This window comes from Leucoraja erinacea, chromosome 1 (genome assembly GCF_028641065.1).
Source record: "Leucoraja erinacea ecotype New England chromosome 1, Leri_hhj_1, whole genome shotgun sequence".
Lineage (NCBI taxonomy): Eukaryota > Metazoa > Chordata > Chondrichthyes > Rajiformes > Rajidae > Leucoraja > Leucoraja erinaceus.
The window spans coordinates 119,803,192-119,828,771 of record NC_073377.1 but is presented as its reverse complement, the minus strand read 5'-3'; the positions used below and the strand labels follow the sequence as shown (position 1 = coordinate 119,828,771).

At 44.8% G+C, this 25,580-nt stretch overlaps 1 protein-coding gene across 1 annotated transcript in view; it reads left to right on the top strand.

Annotated features, from left to right (window-relative positions):
• Window positions 1–25,580, top strand: part of psd3l (pleckstrin and Sec7 domain containing 3, like) — a 405,977-nt gene that overhangs the window by 103,757 nt on the left and 276,640 nt on the right. Inside the window, exon 3 of the mRNA XM_055642234.1 lies at window positions 19,595–19,706. Coding sequence (XP_055498209.1) covers window positions 19,595–19,706 — 112 coding nt within the window. The remainder of the gene's footprint in view (window positions 1–19,594; window positions 19,707–25,580) is intronic.

Genomic DNA, 25,580 nt, shown 5'->3' with positions numbered 1-25,580 from the left:
TAGTTCATTCAATCCTCACCTGGCGGGCCTGCTCAAGTAAAAGGTATTCCTACCCGTGATTCCATGTACGTTCATATAGAAGGTCTATAAACATGCAAAAAGTGACACATTTTCCTTGAACTTTGTCCCCATTGATTTCTCCTTTTCACACCTCACCCTTCCATATCTCTCGTTTTCCTTTCCCATGACACTCAGTCTGAAGAAGGGTCTCGACCCAGAATGTCACCCATTCCTTCTCTCCAGAGATGCTGCCTGACCCACTGAGTAACTCCAGTATTTTGTGTCTTATCAAAAGTGACATGGCATCGTGGCATAGCCTGTAGAGCTGCTGCCTCACAGCGTTGGGGACCAGGGTCTGATCCTGACCTCGGCTGCTGTCTGTGTGGAGTTTGCACATTCCTCCTGTGATCATGTGGGTTTCCTCCGGGTGCTCCAATTTGCTCCCACATCCCAAAGATGTGTACATAGAACATGAAACAGAAAAGCACAGCACAAGAACGGTCACTTTGGCCCGCAATGTCTACGGCAAAAATGATGCCAAGGCCTTTTCCTCCAGAGATGTTGCCTGACACGCTGAGTTACTCCAGCACTTTGTGTCAATCTTTGGTATAAACCAGCATCTGCAGTTCTGTGTTTCTGCATGTTGCTAAGATTATCTGTTATCTGCTTGCATGTAATCCATATCACTCCATTCCCTGCAAATCTATATGCCCATCCAAAAGTATTTTAAATGCCGCTAATGTATCTGCTTCAACCAGCATCCCCGACAGTGCATTCCATGTGCTCACCTCCCCCTGCCTGACAAAAAAACTTGCCCCGCACATCTCCTTTAAACTTTGACCCTCTCACCTTAGAGCTATACCCTTTAATAATTGATTTCTTTTCCATCTTGGCAAAAAGATTCTGACTGTCTGCCCTTTCTGTACCTCTCACAGTTTTAATATACTTCTACAAAGCCCCCTGTAACCTCTGGCATTCCAGAAAGCAATCCAAGTCTGTCTCTCCCTGTAGCTAAAACACCTTAATCCAGGCATCATTCTGGTAAACCTCCCCTGCACTCTTTGCAAAGCCTTCACAACCTTCATTTAATGGGACGACCAGAACAGCACACGCAACTCCAAATGAGGCCCAACTAAAGTCCTGTAAAGCTGTATCATGACTTTCTGACTCTTAAGGGCCTGTCCCACCAGCATGCGATTGCGTGCGTCTAGAGCAATCAAACGGAAGCGGAGTTTGCGCTAAGTACATGCAAAGTTCGCGTGTGACATAATTTGTGTCAAACTTACCTATCAGCTGAGCAGGAGGCGGTCCGACTGAATTTGGCTGTCGGGCGGTGACGTCATCATGCAATGGCAAGCCGGGCGGTGACGTCATCGCGCAACGCCTTGTGCTACGCCATCAAGATGCTGCGTACGCCATCGAGATGCTGCGTACTCCCTCAATGCGCCTGCGGGCCGACAGGCCGTTGGCGCGCTGGATTTTCGAACAGTGCAAGATTTTTGGAGCCCCGCGCGATGTTGGGACCAGCCCCGCACAACTCCATACGCCTCCGCCGATCGAAGTGGGACCGGCCCTGCGAGGCCGTACGACTCAAGCGACCACGTTTGGTCGCGCTAGACGCATGCTATCGCATGCTGGTGGGACAGGCCCTTTACACTCTGTGCCCTGACCTATGAAAGCAAGCTTACCTATGCCTTCTTTACCACTCTAATGCTGCCTTTACCATTGTTGGTTGTTGGTTAATTTGCCTCTGTAAGATGTCCTGGGTGTGTAAGGAATGGATGAGAAAGTGGGATAGCATGGAATTAGTGTGAGCAGGTCATCGAAGGTTAATGTGGACTCAGTGGCCCATCAGGCAAGAGATACAGTAGTGTGAAAACACATAGCTTCAGAATCAGGGACTGTTTCTTCCCAGCTGTTTTCAGGCAACTGAGCCATCCTAGCGACATCTAAAGAGCGGGTCTGAGCTACTATCAACCTCACTTGAAACTCTCGGACTATCTTTAATCTGACTTTACTGCACTTTATCCTGCTCAATTGTAATCATGTTTTGGCTTTCCATTGACTGGATAGCATGCAATAAAAGATGTTCACTGTACCTGGCTACATGTGACAGGGCATTGAATATCAGAGTCAGAAAGTCATGAGGCCTGGATTATGGACTTTAGTTAGGCCACATTTGGAGTAATGTGTGCAGTTCTGGTCGCCCCATTACACAAATGTTGTGGAGGCTTTGGAAAAGGTGCAGAAGAAGTTTACCAGAGTGCTGCATAGATTTGGGTGTATTAGCCTTATCGAATGGCTGAGGGAAGAAAAGCTCCTTTTTTTTTTTTTTAACAATAATGTCCAGTTATTGCACCTTTGTGTGTTTGAAGTGCATCTCTTGGAAGATGCGTGTGGCTAACAAAGAAAAACAGGATTAAAGATCCATAAGCCAACTCAGAAGAAAGCAGGGATTCCTGCTCGCCAATGTCACAGGCTCAACTTCAAATGGCAAGTGGAACGTATCTGTACACTGTGGATGGCTCAATTGTAATCATGTGTTAGAAAGCAGGTGCAGGAGGAGGCCATTCGGCCCTTCGCGCCAGCACTGCAGCGTTGTCTTTCCGCTGACTGGTGAGCATGCAACAAAAACTTTTCACTGCACCTCAATAAACTAATCTAAACTAAAACTGATTAGCTGATCCTTTATCTATTTACTGTGAGTGAGATGGCACGGATACTGTTGCCTAAGAAACAGCAAACATTATGCATTTGGTGTCATCGAGCAGCTTTGATGTCTTGAACAAGCAATGTAATTGCAAATGTCGTTGTTATGTGTATCCCTCAGTTAAATTATGCACCACCTCACAGATGGCAGTCTGGTTGTTCTCTCTTGAGTCTCATTTTTTTAATCCTTTCACGACATTAATTTTTTTAAATAGCAAATTAATAACAAATAATTAACAAGCCTAACACCCTTTACTTCCTTCCCCCTTCTCAAACGTCGCTGATTGTGGCTGCGGCTCTCCTGCCCACCTCCGCCGTGGGTCTGAACACACCAGCGCGAGTGTTACGTATTGACACGTCTGTCATTTAGGGATGGAAGGATTTGTCTACCAGCTGGTCTTAAGGCAAATAAAAGACTAATACTGTAGGGACAGAGAAACACATGCAGCTGAAGAACTGCTTGTTGGCTCCATGTTCCAGCAAGGAGCAACAGGAATGTGCAATTTAGCAGATGCTGTGCCGAGGAAAAGAATTGTTCGGAAGGTGCAGAGACTTCTGCTGGTAGTTTGGAATTGTGTAGCGCAGATGGATGTCGTCCAGCACATCTTGCCAGTGTGGTTCGTTTGCACAAGTCTTCCCAAACGTCCCACTCACTCAGTCTTGTTCCACAGACCTGCAGCTTTCTTTTTTTTTTACACTCAATCTGCAGCAAAATGGACCTGAAGAAGTTGTAGTTGATTCCAAGTGAAAGTTGCAGAGGTCACACCAAGCAAAATATGGCAGCATCATAGAATTGTAAAGAAATCGAGAAGTAGAGGAGGCCATTGGGCCCATCAAGTCCGTGCAAGTTTGAAACAAAAGCCTAAACTTAATTTCACGCATTTATAGTCAAAGGGTCTTAACTCGGCCCAACTCACCTATGCCCCATCTAAGATGCCCCTTCTAAGCTAGTCCCATTTCCCCACATTTGGCCCATATCCCTCCAAACCTTCCCTATCCATGTACCTGCTCCAATGTCTTTAAATTTTGTTGTTGTACCTGCCTCAATGACTTTCTCCGGCAGCTCGTGTTATATACCCATCACCCTCTGTGCCAAATAGGTTCGGATTAAATCGTGCCACTCTCACCTTGAACGTAGGCTATTTCTTGATTCTCTTACCCTGGGAATAAGATGCTGCAATGTATCCTATTCAATTCAATTCAATTCAACTTTAATGTCATCGCACAAATACAAGTATGAGTACAACGAAATGCAGTTTTGTGTCAGTCCGCAGTAGTTGTGCATAAAGAAATAAAAAAAAATACAAAGAGAGAAGATACAGAATAATCAAAAAATACAGAATAATTAAACAATGGGGACGGAGGGACTAGAGAAATCTATCGTCGGGACTCCGAGTTCAGCAATGTAATTGTATTGTTGTAGAAGCTGTTCCTCATCCTACTGGTACGTGACCTGAGGCTCCTGTACCCCCTCCCTGATGGGAGGAGGGCAAACAGTCCATGGTTGGGGTGTGAGGGGTCTTTGATGATCTTCCCAGCCCGTCTCAGACACCGTTTTCGGTGGAGGGCATCCATGGCAGGGAGCAGGGCACCGATGATGTGCTGCGCGGTTTTCACCACCCGTTGTAGTGCCTTCCTGTCCGCAGCAGTGCAGCTGCTGTACCATACCGTGAAGCAGGTGGTCAGGATACTCTCTATGGTACAGTGGTAAAAGTTGGTCAGGATCCGGGGGGGGACAGGTGGGCTTTCTTGAGCCTCCTCAGGAAGTAAAGGCGCTGCTGTGCCTTTTTGATCAGCTTGGAGGTGTTGAGGGACCATATCTATTCCCCTCATAATATACACCTCTATAGGATCACCTCTGAATACCCTGTGCTCCAAATAATAAAATGCTAGCCTGCCCAAACTCTCTGTATAGCTCAGACCCTCAAGTTCTGATAATATCCTTGCAAATCTTCACTTCACTCTTCCCAGCTTAATGGCATCTTTCCTACAGCATGGCGATCAAATCCATAGAGGCCACAGGTTATGAATTTTCAGTACATGTCTCAGATCTTTTAAGGGTAGGAAGCATTTCTACCTCATCTTATTATAGGTCATAAGTGGGCAGTGAGCAAACAGGCCCTTCGGCCCACCGAGTCCGCACCGATCAATGATCACCTGTACACTAGTTCTATCCTACACACCAGGGATAATTTACAGAAGCCAACTAACCCTACAATCCCAAATGTCTCTGGAATACGGGAGGAAACCGGAGCACCCAGAGAAATTCCATACGGTCATAGGAAGAATGTATGAATTCGATATAGACAGCACCCGTACTCAACCTCAAATCCGGGTCTCTGGTTATGTAAGGCAGCAACTCTACCGCTGTGCCACCATGCAGAGATTAGGGTGTTACAGTTCCCTCATGCCTTTTGGGTGAAAATAAAACCATCTTCAGACAAAGAAGGGCCTCAATCTGAAACGTCACCCATTTCTTCTCTCCAAAGATGCTGCCTGTCTTTTGTGTTTACTTATATGCAACATGTGAACTAACAACATGTATGGTGAAGAAGTCCTGTTAGTTTGTGTTAATCGTTGCCTGTTGAATGAAGCTATTCGATGTCCTTAGCTCTGATTGTTTTACAGTACAGCCATAATTTGGTCAAATGAGTAAAGTCACTATACAGCAGTCTGACTGCAAGTATGCTGGTGCATCAAAGTCAGTATAGTGGCTGCGAACTTCCTGAAATGTTTGAAGTCAGCTGACAATGGTTGAATTACATATTTATAAACGGGTGCATGGCTTTCTCTAAGTGTACAGTGCATTCAGTTCTGATTAGTCAGCAATGAATGATGAAACTGGAATCGGCTAATGGATTCAGAGGGTTTAATCCACAAGTATAGGTTAGAGCTTTAAATGTATCGTCCTGGCTTTTCTGTAATTTTATTACAGGCTGTTTTTAGAGGAAAACAAAACAATGTTAATGAGGGATAGGTCTGTTAAATCAGCTGTGGTAATTTGATATGTGTTTATTTGGCTTAAGTAATTGAGAATATGGTTTAACCTGGTGAGATGAACTCAAAGCTGCTTGTTGCTGCATGATTGGGTGGGAGGATCTCAAAGCAGATATGTCATGTTCGGTTTTACATGGGGAGAAAAGCTGAATAATTGCTGCATTTATCAGCAATGTTGAGAAATGAATGAGACCACTCACTTTTTAGTCTCTTTTGAGATACAGCGTGGAAACAGGCCCTTTGTCCCATTGAGTCCGCGCCGACCAGCGATCACCCGTACATTAGCTCTATCCCACACTCCAGGGACAATTTACAATTTTACAGAAGTCAATTAACCTCCAAATCTGCACCTCTTTGGAATGTGGGATGAAACCGAAGCATCCGGAGAAAACCCACGCGGTTCCAGACAGAACCGTGCAAACCCCCCTACAGACAGCATCCGTAGTCAGGATCGAACCCGGGTCTCTGGCGCTGTAAGGCAGCGACTCTACTGCTGCACCACCTTGCTGCCCCTAAGTCACTCTACTGTGTTGTCATCCAGAGGGGAGGCAAGGACATAGGACATAGAACTGCACAGGAACAATTTTCGGCCCACAATGTTTGTGCTGAACTTATTCCAAGTCACGCTTATCTCATATGCCTATACATGATTCATATCACTCTATTCCCTGCACTTCCATGTGCCTATTCAACAATCTCTGAAATGCCATTATTGGGGGGGGGGGCACAGTGTGTAGGATTCTGCTAGATTCTGGGGTGATCGCAGGTCGGCGTAGTCACAGTGGGCCAAAGGTCCTGTTTCCGTGCTGTATCTCCAAAGTCTATTGTATCTGCCTCCATCACCACTCCTGGCAGTACATCCCAGGCCCCCATTACTCCCTGTATAAAAAGAAAAAAAACTTGCCTCGCACTTCACCATTAAATTTTCCCCCTTGTCAAGTCAAGTTTATTCGTCACATACACATATGAGATGTGCAGTGAAATGAAAAGTGGCAATGCTCGCGGACTTTGTGCAAAAAGACAAACAAACAAACAAACAACCAAACAATAAACAGAAGGTAACAGAATCACACATTCTTTTTCATATTAAATATTGTGGGCGGAAGGAAAAAGGGTAAAAAAAAGCTGTAGTGTCGTGGTACAGTAAAGTTAGTCCCTGGTGAGATAGGAGTTTACAGTCCTAATGGCCTCTGGGAAGAAGCTTCTTCTCAACCTCTCCGTTCTCACAGCATGGCAGCGGAGGCATTTGCCTGACCGTAGCAGCTGGAACAGTCCGTTGCAGGGGTGGAAGGGGTCTCCCATGATTTTATTGGCTCTGGAGTTGCACCTCCTGATGTATAGTTCCTCAGGGGGGCGAGTGAAGTTCCCATAGTGCGTCCGGCCGTACGCACTACTCTCTGCAGAGCCTTCTTGTCCTGGGAAGAGCAATTCCCAAACCAGATTGTAATATTTCCGGACAAGATGCTTTCCACAGCCGCTGTGTATCTTTTTGCTATGCCCTTTAGTGTTGGACATTTCCTTCCTGGGGGAAAAATATTCTATCAAGTCTCCCCTCAACCTCTGATGTTCCAGAGCAGACATAGGGGTGTGTATTGCTTTTGTTAGCGGAGCGGAGTGTTGGGGAATTGGATCAGGATGCTAACATTTAATTCATTTCCTACCTTCATATCATATGCTGAAATTATTTTTCCATTATTAATTCCTCTGCCTGCATTTGTAATGGGAAAATCCTATGTAAACATACTGTACAGTAATTACACTGGCCTGCCAGTGATGTCATGGTGATTCCTCCACTGGGAAAGGTTTTGTTTCAGCGGGCCAAGTTTCTGCTGTCCTTCTCCATTATAATTGTGGATGCAAATCTTTATGGTGGAGACACTAATGTCAGAAGCCGTGATGGACTGGCGAGTTTTCACCACGTTTTGCAGTCGTCTTCACTCCTTTGTGCCCCTTCTATGCTGCAGGTGACTGAGTCTTAAGATTACTGCAGATGGCAGCGATGCAGTTACCATATAGTGAGACTAGGGATGGTTCAGTGAATGAAAGGAAGTGCATGGTTTTGAGTTTTCAGTAACTGAACGCTGTAGGCAGTTGCATGCCTGGTTAGACTTATATATGCTCAATCTGCCAGAAGTCATTCCACCATACCTCAGCACTTTCACTCTCTTGGGAAGGAGGGGTAGACACTGTGGGTGGAAATAATGTCGAACCTCATTTTTATGAGGCACAGATTCCTTCATTTTATTTGTTCCATTCGTCATGATGTGGTCTCGTGGAGAAAGATGATCTCCAAATATCCCTCGCAGCATGTTTGAGGTTAGGATTAGCACACAGTTTACCCAAAGTTACATTTTCAGATTTCAGGTTTTAGTTTTACAGATGCAGCTCGGAAACGGCCCTATTGGCCCACCGCGTCCGTGCCGTTGAGCATTCGCCCAAACGCTTGTTTTGTCCCACACACACGCTGGTGACAATTTACAGAAGCCAATTAACGTACAAATATTTGAAAAAACTGGAGCACGCAGAGAAAACCCACGGGGTTACAGGGCGAACATGCAAACACCATACAGGCATCACCCCGTAGTAAGGAACAAATCTGGGTTTCTGCTGCAGTAAGGCAGAAACTCTACTGCTGCACCGCTGTGCTCAGGTAACTAACCCATGACCTACCGTCTCCAGCCCTTCTTCCTTGTGCCACACTAGAATGCACAACCATTCCCCCACTAATGCTCACCCTTTCCCCTTATCCCACTCTCCTTCCATCTAAATCCTATCCTCTGGCCTCACATTTCATGCTTCTTCTCTCCTTATCTCACAGTCTTTTGTTTCCTTTTTTTCTCTTACCATTGTCATTTATTCCACTCATTTGCCAATCCCCTCTCGCCAGCCCCCCTATACCCCCTCCTCCATTCCCTTCCACCTGTATCCCCACCCCTCTGGGTTTACATTGCATTCCTGTTGCCTCCTTTATATTTGTCATTTACTCCACCCATCTGCCAATCGACCCCCTCACCTGTATCCACCTATCACTTGTCTGGCTTTGCACTGATCTCACTTCTCTTCCAGTGTTCTCTTCCTCACCGCAATCAGTCTGAAGAACGGCCCCAACCCGAAACATCACCGATCCATGTCCTCCAGTGATGCTGCCTGACCTGCTGAGTTACTCCAGCACTTTGTGTTTTCGGCTCAAGATTCCAACATTGGCTGTTCCTTTTGTCCAACGAAAGTGCAAATCGGAAATAGAAAGGAAATTTACACAAAAAGCTGCAGTAACTTGGCGGGACAGGCAGAATCTTTGTATTTTAGGAATGGGTGACGTTTCGGGACGAGACCCTTCTTCAGACCCGATACATTATCCATTCCTTCCATCCAGAGATGCTGCATGTCCCGCCGAGTTGCTCCAGATTTTTGTGTCTATCTGTGGTGTAAACCTGCAGTTCTTTGTGTAAGAAAGAACTGCAGATGCTGGTTTAAATCAAAGGTAAACACAAAATGCTTCAGATCCTTCATCAGTCCCTGAAGAAGTCTGAATAAGGATCTCTACCTGAAACGTCACCCATTCCTTCTCTCCAGAGATGCTGCCTCACCCACTGTGTTACTCCAGCATGTTGTGTTTATCCGCAGTTCCTTCCTATACATAGAAAGGAAATTGGTGGGCTATCAGCAAAAGTCAGGGAAATGGAACAAATGAGATTGCACATTCAAACTAGCATGGCCGCAGTGTGTGTGTTTCTCTTCCATATTATTCGTATGACGAAAGACTGGATAGACTCGGCTTGTACACGCTAGAATTTAGAAGATTGAGGGGGTATCATATAGAAATTCTTAAGGGGTTGGACAGACTAGATGCAGGAAGATTATTCCCGATGTTGGGGAAGTCCAGAACAAGGGGTCACAGATAAGGATAAGAGGGAAGTCTTTTAGGACCGAGATGAGAAAATCATTTATTACACAGAGAGTGTTGAATCTGTGGAATTCTCTGCCACAGAAGGTAGTTGAGGCCAGTTCATTGGCTATATTTAAGAGGGAGTTAGATGTGGCCCTTGTGGCTAAAGGGATCAGGGGGTATGGAGAGAAGGCAGGTATGGGATATTGATTTGGATGATCAGCCATGATCATATTGAATGGTGGTGCAGGCTCGAAGGGCCGAATGGCCTATTCCTGCACCTATTTTCTATGTTTCTATTCCACGGTTCTGTGTTCAATCACACAATCCATTCACTTTTAAACCAGTCCTTTAAGTGTTGCACCATTGCAAAGGGAAGCCTTTGTTTCTCTCCACTGTCAGGCAGAGTATGAATAGTGTTTGCCTGTCTGCTGGATGTTTTTGTACATCATGAAGGAATTGTCTTGCTGCCAGTCATACTTTATTGTATTAACAATGCTCGGTCACCGACCCAGCTGGCATCACCATGAAGGAATCAACACTGAAATAAGAGATCTGGGTTGACTAATGTACTTGTGTCCATGGATACCAGTTTCCTCAGTGACCACATTAAAAGCAAAAGGCCTTCCAGAACAGGATAGATTGCAACATGGAAATATTTAAATCTTTCGATTGGACAGCCAGAGCGTAACCATGCCAGCAAGATCAGGGAGCAGTTCATCCAACTGAGGCAAAACGGAAAATGATGAGAACAAAGAGTATATAGTGAGGCTGATCTAAGGTGAGACGTGGGATTTGGAAGGATGGGGGAAGCAAATTTGACGGTAACTTTCAAAGAGAGAGAAATGTATTCCTGAAAGGGCAACATAGAGAACGGTTAATTGGCATCTGGACTCGATGGTATAGCTGGTCGTCTTCTCAAAACCTGTGCGGACCAACTGGCTGGCGATTTTGGGCCCAACTCCAACCTCTCCTTCCTCGGGTCAGAGGTTCCCACCTGCTTTTCAAAAGGGCACCAGTAATACCAGTGCCCAAAAAGAGTGAGGTGACCACCAACCAATAGCACTAACATTTGTGGTGATGAAGTGCTTTGAGAGGTTGGTTCTGGCGCATCTGAACTCCGACCTCAACAAAAACTGGACCTGCTACAATTTGCCTCCCGTCACCATAGATCAATGGGGGATGCAATCTCACGGGCTCTCTACTCTGCATTGGAATAGCTGGGCAATGAAAGCACATACACAAGTCTGTTGTTCATGGACTATAGCTTCAGCGTTCAACACCATCAACCCTTCCAAGTTGGTTAGATGAAGTTTTTAGATGAGAAATTGGAGAATTTAAGGTCCTTGCCGTTATGTTGTAAGCTATCCGAGTGGAATATGAGGGTGTTTTTCCACCAGTTTGCATGTGGATTCACCCTGATAATGGAGGAGGACATGGATAGAAAGGTCAGTATGAGAATAGGAAAGGCACTTAAAATGCTTAGCAACCGGGATATCCAGCAGTCCTTGGCAGAACAAGTGCAAATGTTCGGCAACGTCTACCCTGGGTCTCGCCGATGTAAAGGAGCCCACGTTAGGATCACTGAATGGAGTAGATGAGGTTAGAGGTGAACTTGAACCTCTGACTCGCTTGGAAGGACCGTAGGGGGTCCCTGATGGATGTGAGGGAGGAGGTGTAGGGGCGGTGTTACATCTCCTGCAGTTTTAGGCGAATGCACCAGGGGAGAGGTGGGGGTGATTTTGGTGGGAATGAATGTGTGAACCAATGAATTGCGGAGGGAGCGGTCTCTGCAGAAGGCGGAAAGGGATGCGAATGGGAAGATGTGGCGGATGCCAAATTACGTTGAAGGTGGTGGAGATGTCCGGGAATGATGTTTTGGATGTGGAGACTGCTGGGGTGAAAGGCATGAGCCAGGGGGAACTCTGTCCTTGTTCCGTCTGTGGGGATGGGGAGCTAGAGCAGAATTACGGGACACAGAGAAGACGTGTATGAGGGATCCATCTACGACAGCAGCGGGGAAACTACATTTACTAAAATAACCAACCCTGATAAGCCATGCTATCATTTTCTAATAGTCTACGGTTTTCTCGCTGAGCGTAGATTTTATCTCAATTAATCTTCTCCAGTAATTTCCCGACCACTGATGTGAGGCTCACCAGTCTCTGATTTCCTGGTTTGTCTCTCTGTCCTTCTTAAACAGAGGGACAATATTAGTTATTCTCCAGTCCTCTGGGACCTCACCTGCAGCTAAAGAGGTTTTAACGATCTCTGTCAAAGTTTCCTCGATCTCTCTTTCCTTTCTCAATAACCTGGGATAGATTCCATCAGGTTCTGGGGATATATCGACCTTAATGTTCTTCAAGAGGCCCTTCATCATCTCCTTCTTGATATCAAAATGCACTATCAACAGCAAACCCCTCCAAGATCTCACTATCCTCCATGTCCTTCTCCTTGGTGAATACTGATGCACAGTACTTGTTTGGTGCTTTGTCCACTTCCTGTAACCCCATGCATGATGTCCTTCCTTTGTCCTTGAGGGGTCTTTCTTTTCTGCATTTTGCCCTACATTTTAATGTATGCCCAAAATGCTTTGGGATGACTAGTGTGTAATTTACAATAGTCTTTAGACATAAAGCACGGAAACAGGCACTGCGGCCCACTGAGTCGGCACCAACCAAGGTATAGAAGTGTGAAAACGCACACCTCCAGATTCAGGGACAGTTTCTTCCCAGCTGTTATCAGGCAACTGAATCATCCTACCACAACGAGAGAGCAATCCTGACCACCTATCTACCTCATTAGAGACCCTCGAACTATCTTTGATCAGATGTTACTGGCTTTATTTCTCACTAAACGTTATTCCCGCCATCATGTATCTGGACACCGTGAATGGCTCGATTGTAATCGTGTACAGTCTTTCCGCTGACTGGTTAGCACACAGCAAAAACTTTTCACAGTACCTCGGGACACGTAACAATAAACCAAACTATACCAATCAGCGATCACCCCGTACACTGGTACTATTCTACACTACACACTAGGGACAATTTACAATTTTTTTTTTTTTACAGAAGCCAATTAACCTACGAACCTGAGTGTGGGAGTAAACCAGAGCACCTGGAGAACTCACTCAGTCACAGGGAGAACGTACGTGTCTATAGCACAGACAGACAGAATGTACAAACTCAGTACAGACAGCACCCGTAGTCAGGATTGAACCCGGGTCTCTGGCGCCGTAAGGGAACAATTTTACTGCGGTGCTACTATGCTGCCCAAGAGTCAGGAGTGCTTGGCTCTCAGCTATCTGCATTATATATCAATGGCAAGAGGATGGAACTGAGTGGACGGCATCCAAGTTTCCTGGCAACCCAGAGCTAGGTGGGAATGTAAGCTGTGAGGAAGCAGAGGCTTCAAAGGAAAGGAGAAATGAAGTGATTGGGGAAATATATGGCAGATGGTGATGCGGGTGGGAATGTGAAAGTAAGAGTTAGGAGAATGCTAGAGCAGGACATTTTTAATTGGCAGGAGGCTGGTAAAGGCTGATTTCCCAGAAAGATTTGAGGAATTTATCACTTACACACTTCACATAAGTTAACATGTAGGGTGGGAAGAAATTCTAAAGGGATAGAGGATAAGAATAAAACAAAGCTTGCCACCTTGATAAATTGTTGTAACATAAAAACATCTGATTCACAGATGTCTTTCTGGTAATGGTAGCCACCATCTTTCCAATCTGGTCCATGTGGGATTTCAGCCCTATCTGTGCTGTTGATTCTTAATTCCCTGACATGGCAAAGCACCAACATCAGGGTAAATAGTCATTCAATACTGTCCACATCCTGAGGATGATCGATAAATAAATAATGTACAGGGTTTTGATAGACCACGTTGAACGTACCAGATAAGGTTTAGATCTCCTTCTCAGAGGAAGACAATACTTCAATGGATGAATCTTTCGAAACGGATGCTTTACCGTGAGTTGTAGTTTAATTTGTTGTCACATGTACCGAGGTACAGTGAAAAGCTTTTGTTGCATCCGAACCAGTTAGTGAAAAAAAACAATACATTCTTTCAAAGACAACATTACATCATTACATCCGCAGTGTGCAGATACATGATAAAGGGAATAACATGAATGGCGTTTAGTGCAAGATAAAGTCCAGTAATGTCTGATCAAAGATAGAACGAGGGTCTCCAATGAGGTAGAGGGTATCTCAAGACCGCTCTCTAGTTGTTGATAGAATGGTTCAGTTGTCTGATAACAGATGGGAAGAAACTGTCCCTGAATCTGACGGTGTGCGTTTACATACTTCTGTACTTCTTGCCTGATAGGAGAGTGGAGATGAGGGAGTGGCCGGGATGTAACCCATCCTTGATTGTACTGGTGGCCTAAGTTGAAATAGAGAACTGCAGATTTTGGTTATGCAAAAGACAAAGTGCTAAGTAGGTCAGGCAGCATCTCTGGAGAACATAGATAGGTGACTTTGTGAGTCCCGGCCAGAAACAGATTACAAGATTAATTGTAATCATTTGCAAACCATAACTTACCTTGAGGGAGATTTGAATACACACCCAAAATAATGTTTAGTGTTGTTGAGTTTGGAGATACAGCATGGAAAGAGGCCCTTTGTCCACGGAGTACACACTGACGATCCATCACCAATTCTATATTATCCCACTTTACAGAGGCCAATTAATCTACAAACCTGCACGTATTTTGGGATGTGGGAGGAAAGCGGAGCACTCGGAGGAAACCCACACGGTCACAGGGAGAACGTGCAAACTCCACACGGGTAGCACCTGAGGTCAGGATTGAACCTGGATCTCTGGCATCGTGAGGAAGCAGCTCTACCAGCTGCACCACCATCCTGCCCATTTCTTATGTTCTTTAAGAACATAAATGTTAACTAAAACTGGCTATGTCGCCCCTTGAACGTGTTCTGACATTTACTAAGATAATTTGTGAGTGCTATTTTCCTTCATTAATCCCATGTAAGATAATTTGTGAGTGCTATTTTCCTTCATTAATCCCATGTTTCTTATTCACTTAAAATGTATCACTCTCTATTTTGAATGTATTTGGTGACTAGAGACCTTTCGAGTCCTCTGCAGTTTAATGTGGAGAACTCAAAACAAAGCAACTATCAAATGGTGGCCTCAGCGAGACCTTGCATGAAGAGTCATTTAGGCTCTTCCATCCTGAATTGAGTATAGGAGCAGGGAGGTTCTACCTCAGTTATTTTGAGACACACCTGGAGTCCGTGCAGTTTGGTTTCTGAGGAAGGACACCACAGACAGGGGAAATATTATGTCCCTGCTTAGACTTGGTTTATACTCTCTGTTTAGGAGATTGAGAGGGGATCTTATAGAAAGTTTCTTAAGGGGCGGCTACGCTGGATGTGCCAGCAGTAAGGTAAGCTGCCTTTTTCAGTCTCTGCTAGAGACCCGGAGGTTGGCCCGATCCTGACAGGTACGGGATACTGAGTTGGATGATCGGGGCGGTGCAGGCTCGAAGGGCCGAATGGCTTGGCTGTACGGCGTTTGTATGTTCTCCCCGTGACTTGCGTGGATTTTATCCGGGATCTCTAGTTTCCTACCACACTCCAAAGACATACAGGTTAGTAGGCTAATTGGCTTGGTAAAATCGTAAATTGTCCCTAGTGTGTGTTGGATAGTGTTAGTGTACAGGGATCATTGGTCGACGTGGTCTTGGCGGGCTGAATGGCCTGCTTTCATGCTGTGTGTCTAAACTAAACTAACACTTTTGATGTTTCGGTGAGATCACCCCTCATCCTTCTAAATTCAAGAGAGTAGCTGCCCAGTCTGCCTCTGTGGCGGTGCTGGCTCGAAGGGCCGAATGGCCTACTCCTGCACCTATTGTCTATTGTCTAATATGTCCTAACCCAGAAGTCGTTCTGGGGAGGACAAATTGCCCTCTGAGGAGAGATGTTACACTCCCTCCGTCACAGGTAAATCCCCTGGACTGCAACCAGAGAGTGTTTGAAATGCATTTTCATCAAGGCTCTACATAATTGGAGCAAGATGTCCTTTTTTTTTTGTTAAATCCTCTTAGATTAAAGGCCAACATATTATTTGCCTTCTTAATCTTAATAATCTTCTAACTCCCAAAGTAGAGCCTGCTGATGACTCACAGCAATATCTAGCCACATGTCTGGCCCCATGCCTGGATACATTCTCCTCATGTCTGTATGTTGGTCCTGCATTGGACTTGGCAGCCAACACAGATCTCACAGAAGTGGAGTGCAATCGCAACATCCTTCACACTGAGGACCTTCCCACTAGAGAAGGTGTATGATCTCGTATAGACACGTGCCGAACTCTCGATCCTGGAGGTGTTAGGCCAGGCTAGGCCAGTCTGACGAAGGGTCCCAACTCGAACCGTCACCCATCCTTTTTCTCCAGAGATGCTGCCTGACACGCTGAGTTACTCCAGCACTTTGTGTCTATCTTAGGCAAGGATAGACCATCATGCAAACCTGCCTTCCTTCCATTGACTCCATCTACACTTTGGGTTGCCTTGGCAGGGCCACCAGCATGAACAAGGACCAGTCTCACCCTGGTCACTCCCTCTTCTCCCCTCTCCCATCAGGCAAGAGGTACAGTAGTTTGAAAACGTTTCAGGGACAGTTTCTTCCCAGTTGTTATGCGGTAACTGAACTGTTCTCTCGCCAGGGTCCTGATCTCCCATCTACTGTGCTGGAGAACTTCAAATTATCATTAATCGGCCTTATTGGACTTCATCTTGCACTAAACATTATTCCCTTTATCCTGTAGCTATACACTGTAACTACCAATTCATTCCATATAACCACCACCATAGAGGCACACAGCATGGAAATAGGCCCTTGAGCTCAACTTGCCCATGCTGACCAAGCTGCCCTATCTACACTCGTCCCACCTGCCTGTGTTTGGCCAATATCTCTCTAAACCTTTCCCATCCATGTATCCTGTCCAAATATCTGTGAAATGTTGTTATAGTACCTGCCTCAACTGCCTCCTCTGGCAGTTCGTTCCATGTACCCACCGACCTCTGAGTGCAAACATTGTCCCTCGGGTTCCTGTTAAATCTTGCACCTCTCCCCTTGAGTGTAATGCTGGGGAATCCTTTCAGGACTGGGTTTCACCTCTGGACTTTAGACTGACTCTGGAGGTGGAAAGCAGTGACAGATTAAGTGGTGTTAGGCAAGTTCTGGACTTACAGCTTGCCTGTGAAATATCCGGGGCTTGCTTCAGTCCCACGGACTGACTGCACAGTTGGAATTGATAAATCAGGCATCACGACCCGGCCCATTAACATTGAGATTGTGCTGGTTGGTACACCAGCTCCTCAATCATTGTGATAAGGTGAGCGGCCAGATTGTGCGAGAAATCATCCACCCTCAAAAAACTAAATAATTACATGAAGTAACTGTTCTCCACATGTGATCGGCCAGCGAAAATAAGATCCAGATGAGTTTGTGGCTTTAAGTTGAAATGTGCTATTGCTTTAAACTGGCACGGGTAATATGAGGATTGTTTCCTCTGTAGAAATGGCTCTTTGAATACGAGAAGACCATCTTAATTATTTAGCCTGAGTTGGTCTCCTCATTTCTTCAAAGCAACAATTCACGTGGGAGGCAAATGCATACGGCCTTCAGATAATTCTCCCAGATGGTAATTCTTTCAGTCTGAGCCTGGGCAAACTCATTCCTGACTGTAGGAAAGGGGATGTACTATGTGCTGGACTTCATGCCATTATTGAGGGCGATTCCCCCCCTGCCTCCTGAGCTTGGAACTCTGCTGTTAGTGGCAATATTCACAGCCATCTCCAGTTGGACGGTACCAACGTAAATCTTGAGTCTGACGAAGGGTCCCAACCTGAAACGTAGCTTTCCATGTCCTACAGACATGCTGCCCAACCCGCTGAGTTACTCCGGCACTTTGTGTTGGTTTAGTTTCATTTAGTTTATCGTCATGTGTGTCGAGGTACAGTGAAAAGCTTTTTGTTGCGTACTATCCAATCAACGGAATGACCGCACATGCTTACAACCGCGCAGTCCACAGTTTACAGATACAGGATAAAGTGGATAATGTTTAGGGCAAGATAAAGCCCAGTAAAGTTCGATCAATGGTAGTCTGAGTGTATCCAGTGAGGTAGATAGTAGGCAAGGATCGCTCTCTAGTTGTTAGTAGGATGGTTCAGTTGTCTGATAACAGCTGGGAAGAAACTACCGAAATCTGAATTTAATGCAATATTCCAGCATCTGCTGTTCCCTGTGTCAGCATAAATCCTGATCCGTTTGCCCCAGTATCTTCCAGTGCATGAATTGACTGAAGGTTTGCAGAAAGCATTTCAAATAGCAAAACCCTTGTTTGTTTTTCTGTCGTGGAGCAGATGTGGAAAAAAGTTCAGCTCATGATTTCTCATTTCTCATATAGTGTACAATAAATACGTTGCAGCAGGGGATTTAAATGTCGATGTAAAAAATAGCACTTCAGCTGTAGATCCTGAGTCTGAGGAGATCCACAAAAAAAGTTTACACGATTCCAAGCGAGTCATCATTAAAGTCTTGGCAGGACTTTGCAGACGTGGCAATGATTTTTCCCTTTCTGAATCGTTGGTGGAGGGGGCTGGGAACTTGTGGTGCTGTTGTCAGGGAGAGGATTGTTAAAAGGCAGCAGAAAAATTGAATGCCTGTTGCAGCATCTTCTGGAAATTGTGTCCCGTGCGCCCTGGATTACAGCTGTTCAGGTTACAAACATTTGTCCTTACAGATTTCACAACTCATTACCCAAAAAATTGAGATATGGAATAAAGTTTGCTTTGACAGACTTAATGCAGAAAAAGTAAATAACTCTCATTTCTTGATGTATGCACAAATGACATGGCTTCCCGTAAAGGAAAATCGTCTTATGCACTATTGTCCATTAATGTAACCCCTCTGGAACACAGGGGCCAGCTGGAGGCAAAATAGTTAGACCAGCTCTTTGCAATGCATTAGAAGAGAAACGTTCAATCTGTGTGTCTTTGCATTTGCATTTGGTTGTGCTTGCATGCATCTGTGTGCATGCTTGTTTGCTTATGCATGTCTCGGTTTTAGTGTGTGAATGCGCGTTTTCTTATGCGTGCCTGCGTTTACCTCTGTGTATATGCATGTGTCTGCATGTGTACATGCATGTTTGTTTATGTTGCTCTCTGTGTACCTGCTTGTGTTCTTGTTTGCTTATGTGATTCTGTTTATATGTCTAATGTAAATCATGTGTGCATGCTTGTTTGCCTATGCATGTCTTTTTAAATAAATTGGAATGACTGTTTATCTATTGAGGAGTGTCAGTCGGCTTCTGTTCTGATGACAACTGGAATTTGCAAAATAATTGCTGTTTTCTTGAAGATAATTTCAGCTTCATTTTGACGTTACCACAGTAACTCCATTCTGATAAGGATTTGTTGGCTGTACATAAACTTCGGGCTGTTCTGAACTAATTAAAAACGTGAAGAAAATTGGTGCTTTGATGCACGTTTGACCCCACTGGGCCTGCACTCACTAGAGTTTAGAAGGATGAGTGAAAACTCATTGAAACTTACCAAATAGTGAAAAGCCTGGAGAGTGGATGTGGAAAGGCTGTTTCCACTAGTGGGTGAGTCTAGGACTAGAGGACACAGAATAAAAGGATGTATCTTTAGAAAGGAGATGAGGAGGAATTTCTTTAGTCAGAGGGTGGCGAATCTGTGGAATTTATTGCCACAGACTATTGTGGAGGCCAAGTGATTGGGTATTTTTAAGGGTGAGATTGACAGATTGTTGATTAATAAGTGTGTCAAAGGTTATGGCGAGAAGGCAGGAGAATGGGGCTGAGAGAGACAGATAGATCAGCCATGATTGAATGAAGGAGTACACTCAATGAGATGAATGGTCTAATTTTGTTCCTATGACATGAACATGAAAATTTAAATCTATTTGGTTTTCCTAATGTTTTGCCTCTCCTCTCCCTCCTCAGACTGAGACATTTGTCTGGATCAACAAGACGTCGCCACACGCGCAGAGTGTCGCAAAGGCTAAATATCAATTTTTATTTGGAACACCTCCAGAAGACAACTCTTTGGAAAGGGGTAAGATACGAGTAGGAATGCCAGTGCTTTGTCATTGAGTGGAAATGGATTGTTTTACTTGATCTTCTGATAAGCCATATGCAGACCTTGGGCCATGTTGGTTATGCCAAGTCTAAGGCAAATTTCAAAGTTCTATCTTTTATTGGGTATAGAAGTTGGCAGGTTACAGTTGTAAAAGTCATCGGTGAGGCCACATTTCAAGTATTGTGTTCAGTTCAGGTCACTCTGTTAAGAAGTTATTAAGCTGGAAAGGGTGCAGAGAAGATTTACTAGGATGTTGCCAGGGCATGAGGGCATGAGCTATAGGGAGAGGTTGAGCAGGCTAGGACCTTATTGCTTGGAGCGCAGCAGGATGAGAGTTGATCTTATAGTAGTGTATACGATTATGAGGGGAATAGATAGGGTAAATACACAATATCTTTTACCCCGCGTAGGGGAATCAAAAACAGACAAAGGTTTAAGGTGAGGTGGGGGGAAAGATTTAATAGGAACCTGACGGGCAGCTGAGTGGCACAGTGGTAGAGTTGCTTCCTTACAGCGCCAGGGACCTGGATTCGATCCTGACTACGGGTGCTGTCTGCACAGAGTTTGCACATTTTCTGACTGCATGGGTTTTCTCTGGGTGTTCCTGTTTACCCCCACATTCCAAAGACATGCAGGTTGGCAGATTAATCAGCTTCTGTAAATTGTCCCTATTGTGTCTAGGATAGAATCAGTGTACTGGTGATCATTGTTTGCTACGGACTTAGTGGGCCGAAGGGCCTGTTTCCACGCTGTATCTCTAAAACTAAAACTAAAACTTAAAAACATGACCTGGTGAGCAGAATCCTGATGTGATTCCTGGCTGATAGGTTATATAAAGAAGAATATTGAAACATTAATAACCATGGCAAGTATAGGGATTTGGGTAGTGTGCCAAGAAACAGCTGAATACCATCCCCACTTGAATACTTCCCTGTGGCAAGAGTAGGATTATGCTGTATTTTTCCATGACTTCTGAGGTTGAACACGAATCACCCATATTTTTACAGTGTAGAGTAGATCATAATCATAATCATATTTTATTAGCCAGGAAAACAATCGCATCTCTGGTAAGGTTAGAGATTAAAATAAAGTTTCCCCCGACCCCTCTCTCCCACCACCCACATAAAACAAACCAGAGAACATTAACATATACTTTTAAAACACACTGAAAATAACAAAAAAGATGAGAAGACAGACAGAGCGTTGGCGAGGCTGCCATCGCTGATGTGTATAACCAGGTATGAGGGGATGCTGATGCTTTTTCACTGCAGCTGAGCTACCAGATGTACAACTGGGGAAGTTTGAAGATTAGTATAATGTTTTATTGGAGTTTCGCATCATTAGTTACTTTGTCAGAAAATACTTATAACCTCTTGCCCTTTGGAGACTTTGGAGGTCATAAGATCATAAGTGTTAGGAGCAGAATTTGGCCATTTGACCCATCACGTCTACTCTGCCATTCAATCATGGCTGATCAATTTCTCCCTCCTAACCCCATTCTCCTGCCTTCTCCCCATAACCCCTGACACCCGTAGTAATCAAGATTCTATCAATCCCTGCCTTAAATATGTCCGCTGACTTGGCCTCCAGATCCTTCTGCGGCAAATAATTCTGCAGATTTACCACCCTTTGGAACTTCAGTATAGTTTAGAGTGGAAACACGCGCTTTGACCCACCGTATCTGCGCAGACCAGTGATCTCCGCACATTAACACTATCCAACACACAATGGACAATTTACAATTTTACCAAATCAAAATTAACTAACAAACCTGTACATTTTTGGACTGCGGGAGGAAACCAGTGCACCCTGAGAAAACCCACGCAGTCACAGGGAGAACTTACAAACTCTGTACAGACAACACCCATAGTCAGGATCGAACTGGGGTTTCTGACGCTGTAAGGCAGCAACTCAACCCCTACACCACCCTTGACTTCCCTGGAAGAAAATAAAAGCTGCTATTTAAATGGGTTTGTCAAAATGTAGTGATGAACAATATCAAGGAACAGATTGCATTTAGAAAGAAGCAAAATATTGCAGATTCTGGACAAAAATAAAAATTGGCAAGAATGCTCAGCAGATTAGGTGGCTTCTGAGGAGATCGAGAGTTAGCATTTCAGATTGATGATCTTTTGCCAGAATTGAACAGATAAACAAAGTGTTAAGTTGCAGCTAAAATAGAATGTGGAGGAGAATGCCAAGTGTAAGGTCTGTGAGCTGGGATTTGGGGGAGGTTGGATGACAAAAGGTCCGAGTGACTAATAAAGGGGCAGGAAACAAAAGCATTTGCAAAAGGGAAAAGCAGAATAATTTTCTAAAATTCTTAGCTTAATATTGATGTTTGAATGCTATTATATAACCAGCTGTAAGATATGTTTGTGAGAACGTGAAATAGGCTTCACTGGCACAGTGTAAGAGTGGGAGTAGGTTGGAGAAACCAAGTGACAGGCAGCGAGAAGCTCAGGGTCACACTCACTGAATGGAGATACTCTATAAAACATTTGTATGGAATAAAGGACCGGTACAGTGGAGCAGCAAGAGAGTTGCTGCATCACAGCGCCAGAGACCAGCGTGCTGTCTGTATGGAGTTTGTACGTTCTTCCTGTGACCGTATGGTTTTCCCCAGATGCTCCGAGTTTATCCCACACTCCAAAGATGTGCAGGTTTGTAGGTTAATTGGCTTATGCATATTGTCCCTAGTGTGTACGATAGTGTACAGGTGATTGTTAGTCGGTGCGGACCCGGCTTAACTAACTTAGAGATTTACAATTTATATTTAGATACTTAGATCCTGGAAATTTGGAATGAAAATTGGAGTTAGTGGCAACGGCTCAGGCAGCTTCTATGGTCATAACAGAGTTTGAAGTTGCGGGTTGATAAGCCTCCATCCACAAAAGTCAGTGCTTTGTGTTGGTACGGAAGGTTTCTGGATATGGGTTGGCTAATGATGTGCATTCTGCCCTCAGCAGCAATGGGTGTCAGCTTCAGTTTAGTTCAATATAGAGATACAGCGTGGAAGCAGGTCCTTCGGCCCCTCCAGTCCTCGCTCAGTTTGGAGATACAGCGTTGAAACAGGACCTTCGGCCCATCGAGTCCTCGCTGACCAGCAATCACCTGTACACTAGTTCCATCCGACACATTAGGGAAATTTACAGAAACCAATTAAACCACAAACCTGCATTTCTTTGGAATGTGGGAGGAAGCTAGAGCACCTGGAGGAAACCTGCACGGTCACAGGGAGAACGTACAGACTACGTACGGACAATATCTGAGGTCAGGTTTGAACCTGGATCTTTGGCGTTGTTAGGCAGTAACTCTACTACTGTGCCACTGTGATGTTCATGCTGGTTGTTGGTGGCATAAGCCCAGGTGGAGCATGTACTACCCAGTCCGAATACTGGGGACTTGTGCCACCTAGCGCCACCTATGGTAGCAGTCGGTGGTGCGTGCGATGGAGTGACCTCTTACTGTGAGATGGGGTGCTTAAGTTGTAGAAATAATTGGTTGGATAAAGCTCTTAAGAATAGAATATATTTCTCGCAGACAGCAGGTCAATGTCAAGAGTCAAGTCAAGAGTGTTTTATTGCCATAATAATATTTATACATTTAAGCTCGATAGGAAACATGATCCTGGCACGAATATAGAGTGTTTACAATTGCCTGATGGTACATCAACAGAGTCATGTGTAAAGATGGGATTTGAGTCGATCTCCAAATCACTTATTGCATTTCATACGCAGAAATATTCTCATCCACAGTTATTTTACAGTTGATCAGTTTGTAGATTATAGATTGTCCATGCACATTATTTTGGAAGCACAAAATCTAAAATGAAAGAATGAGATAATGTCAATCAATCTTGAATACTACATTCGTCAATTTATCATTGGTCCTTCAGTCAAGTCAAAAGTGTTTTATTGGAATATGTTCCAAAACGGTACAATGAAATTCTTTCCTGCAGTGGCGATACAGATGTGTGAACATAGTACTCTGTAAACACCATCTTAACACCAAAAAAGTTCAGTATATGAAAATTCAAACAATAACAGTGCAAAGACAAAAATGATGTCCCCCATGTTTATGTTGCTGGGAGCTTAGTTGGAGGTTGCAGTGTTTAATCACCTTAAGGTTGTTGGGAAGAACCTACTCCTGAATCTGGACGTTACAGTTTTCAGGCTCCTGTACCTTCTTCCTGATGGCAGGAGTGAAATGAGAGCATGGACAGGGTGGTTTGGGTCCTTGATGATGCCGGATGCCCATTTGAGACAGCAACTCCTCAAGATCTCTTTGATGGTGGGGAGGTCAGTACCCGTGATGGACCAGGGCAATATTTATCACTTTTTTTGCCATCTCCTTCACTCCTGGGCATTCGAGATGCCAAACCAGGCAAACAGTCAATATACTATAGCGAGCCAAGCGTTGTGAATCAAAGTAATCTTCATTGAGTAACACAGAGAACACACACGTCTGGGGAGGATTCTCCCAGAGTTCTGAATATATACCAGGGCACACCCCTAAACCACGTGACGACTCCTTCCCGCCAAACACAGTCACATGACCCTGCCAGTCCTAGTGCCGGGGAGATGCTCAGTAAGTGGGCTAACCACCAGGTGGCGCCACACTGCTCTCTACTGGACACGGTAGAAGTTCAATAGACGTGTGGGCGTAAACACACATGATAGAATGACAGAGAATTTGTTGTCCCACAGTCATTCATAAACACAAAATGGAACCAGTTGCTTCAGTCCATTAAATCTACGCTGCCCATCAACCACCCAGTTTACACTAGGCTGTACGAATCACATTCTCTTCCACTCTCTCATATTCTACCGCTCACTTACACACTTGGAATAATTTACAGTGGCCAATTAATTTACTGATCTGCACACCTTTGGGAAGTGGGAGCAAACCAGAGCACCTGGTGGAAACCCATGTCATCACAGGAAGAACATGCAAACTTCACTCAGACAGCACCCAAGGTCAGGATTGAACCTGGATCTTTTGTGTTGTGATGAAGCAATTCTACGAGCTGTGCCACTGTGTTGGCGTACTGGGTAGTTGTCTTTCTCTTAATCCAAAAGGTTGTGGATTCAAGTCCATATCCTTAACGTAGGCATAAAAATCTTGACTTGTTCCCATATAACAATGAGTACAGATTTGTCCAATCACTTTACACCTCCATCCCCCACCAGGAGGGTCTTAAAGCCCTCCGTTTCTTCCTCGACCGCAGAACCAGCCAGTTTCCGTCTACCAATACTATCCTCCGCCTAGCAGAGCTGGTCCTTACCCTCACCAACTTCTCCTTCGACTCCTCCCACTTCCTCCAAATCCAGGCACTCGCATGGGCCCGAGTTATGCCTGCCTCTTTGTAGGGTACGTCGAACAATCCTTGTTCCAGGCGTACATTGGCCCCAACGGTATGAACATTGACTTCTCTAATTTCAGATAGCCCTTGCTTTCTCCCTCAACCCTTCCCCATTCTCCCACTGGTCTTACTGTCTCCGACCCTCTTTGTCCCGCCCCCTCCCATGACACCGGTCTGAAGAAGGATCTCAACCCGAAACGTCGCCCATTCCTTCTCTCCAGAGATGCTGCCTCAACCGTTGAGTTACTCCAGCATTTTGTGTCTACCTTGGACTTGAATGAGATGTTAAACCAAGGCCCAACTGTGTTACCAAGTTGGTTTAAAGATCCCAGGGCGCTCTTATGAAGCAGATCAGCGGAGATCTCTCTGGCATCAAAATCAAAATGTTAAAAGCAGGTGATCTTGTCATTATCAGAGAGCTGTATGTGGGAAATTTTTGTGTGCATGTTAGTAGATTTTGTACTTCAAAACAATTTCATTAGGGT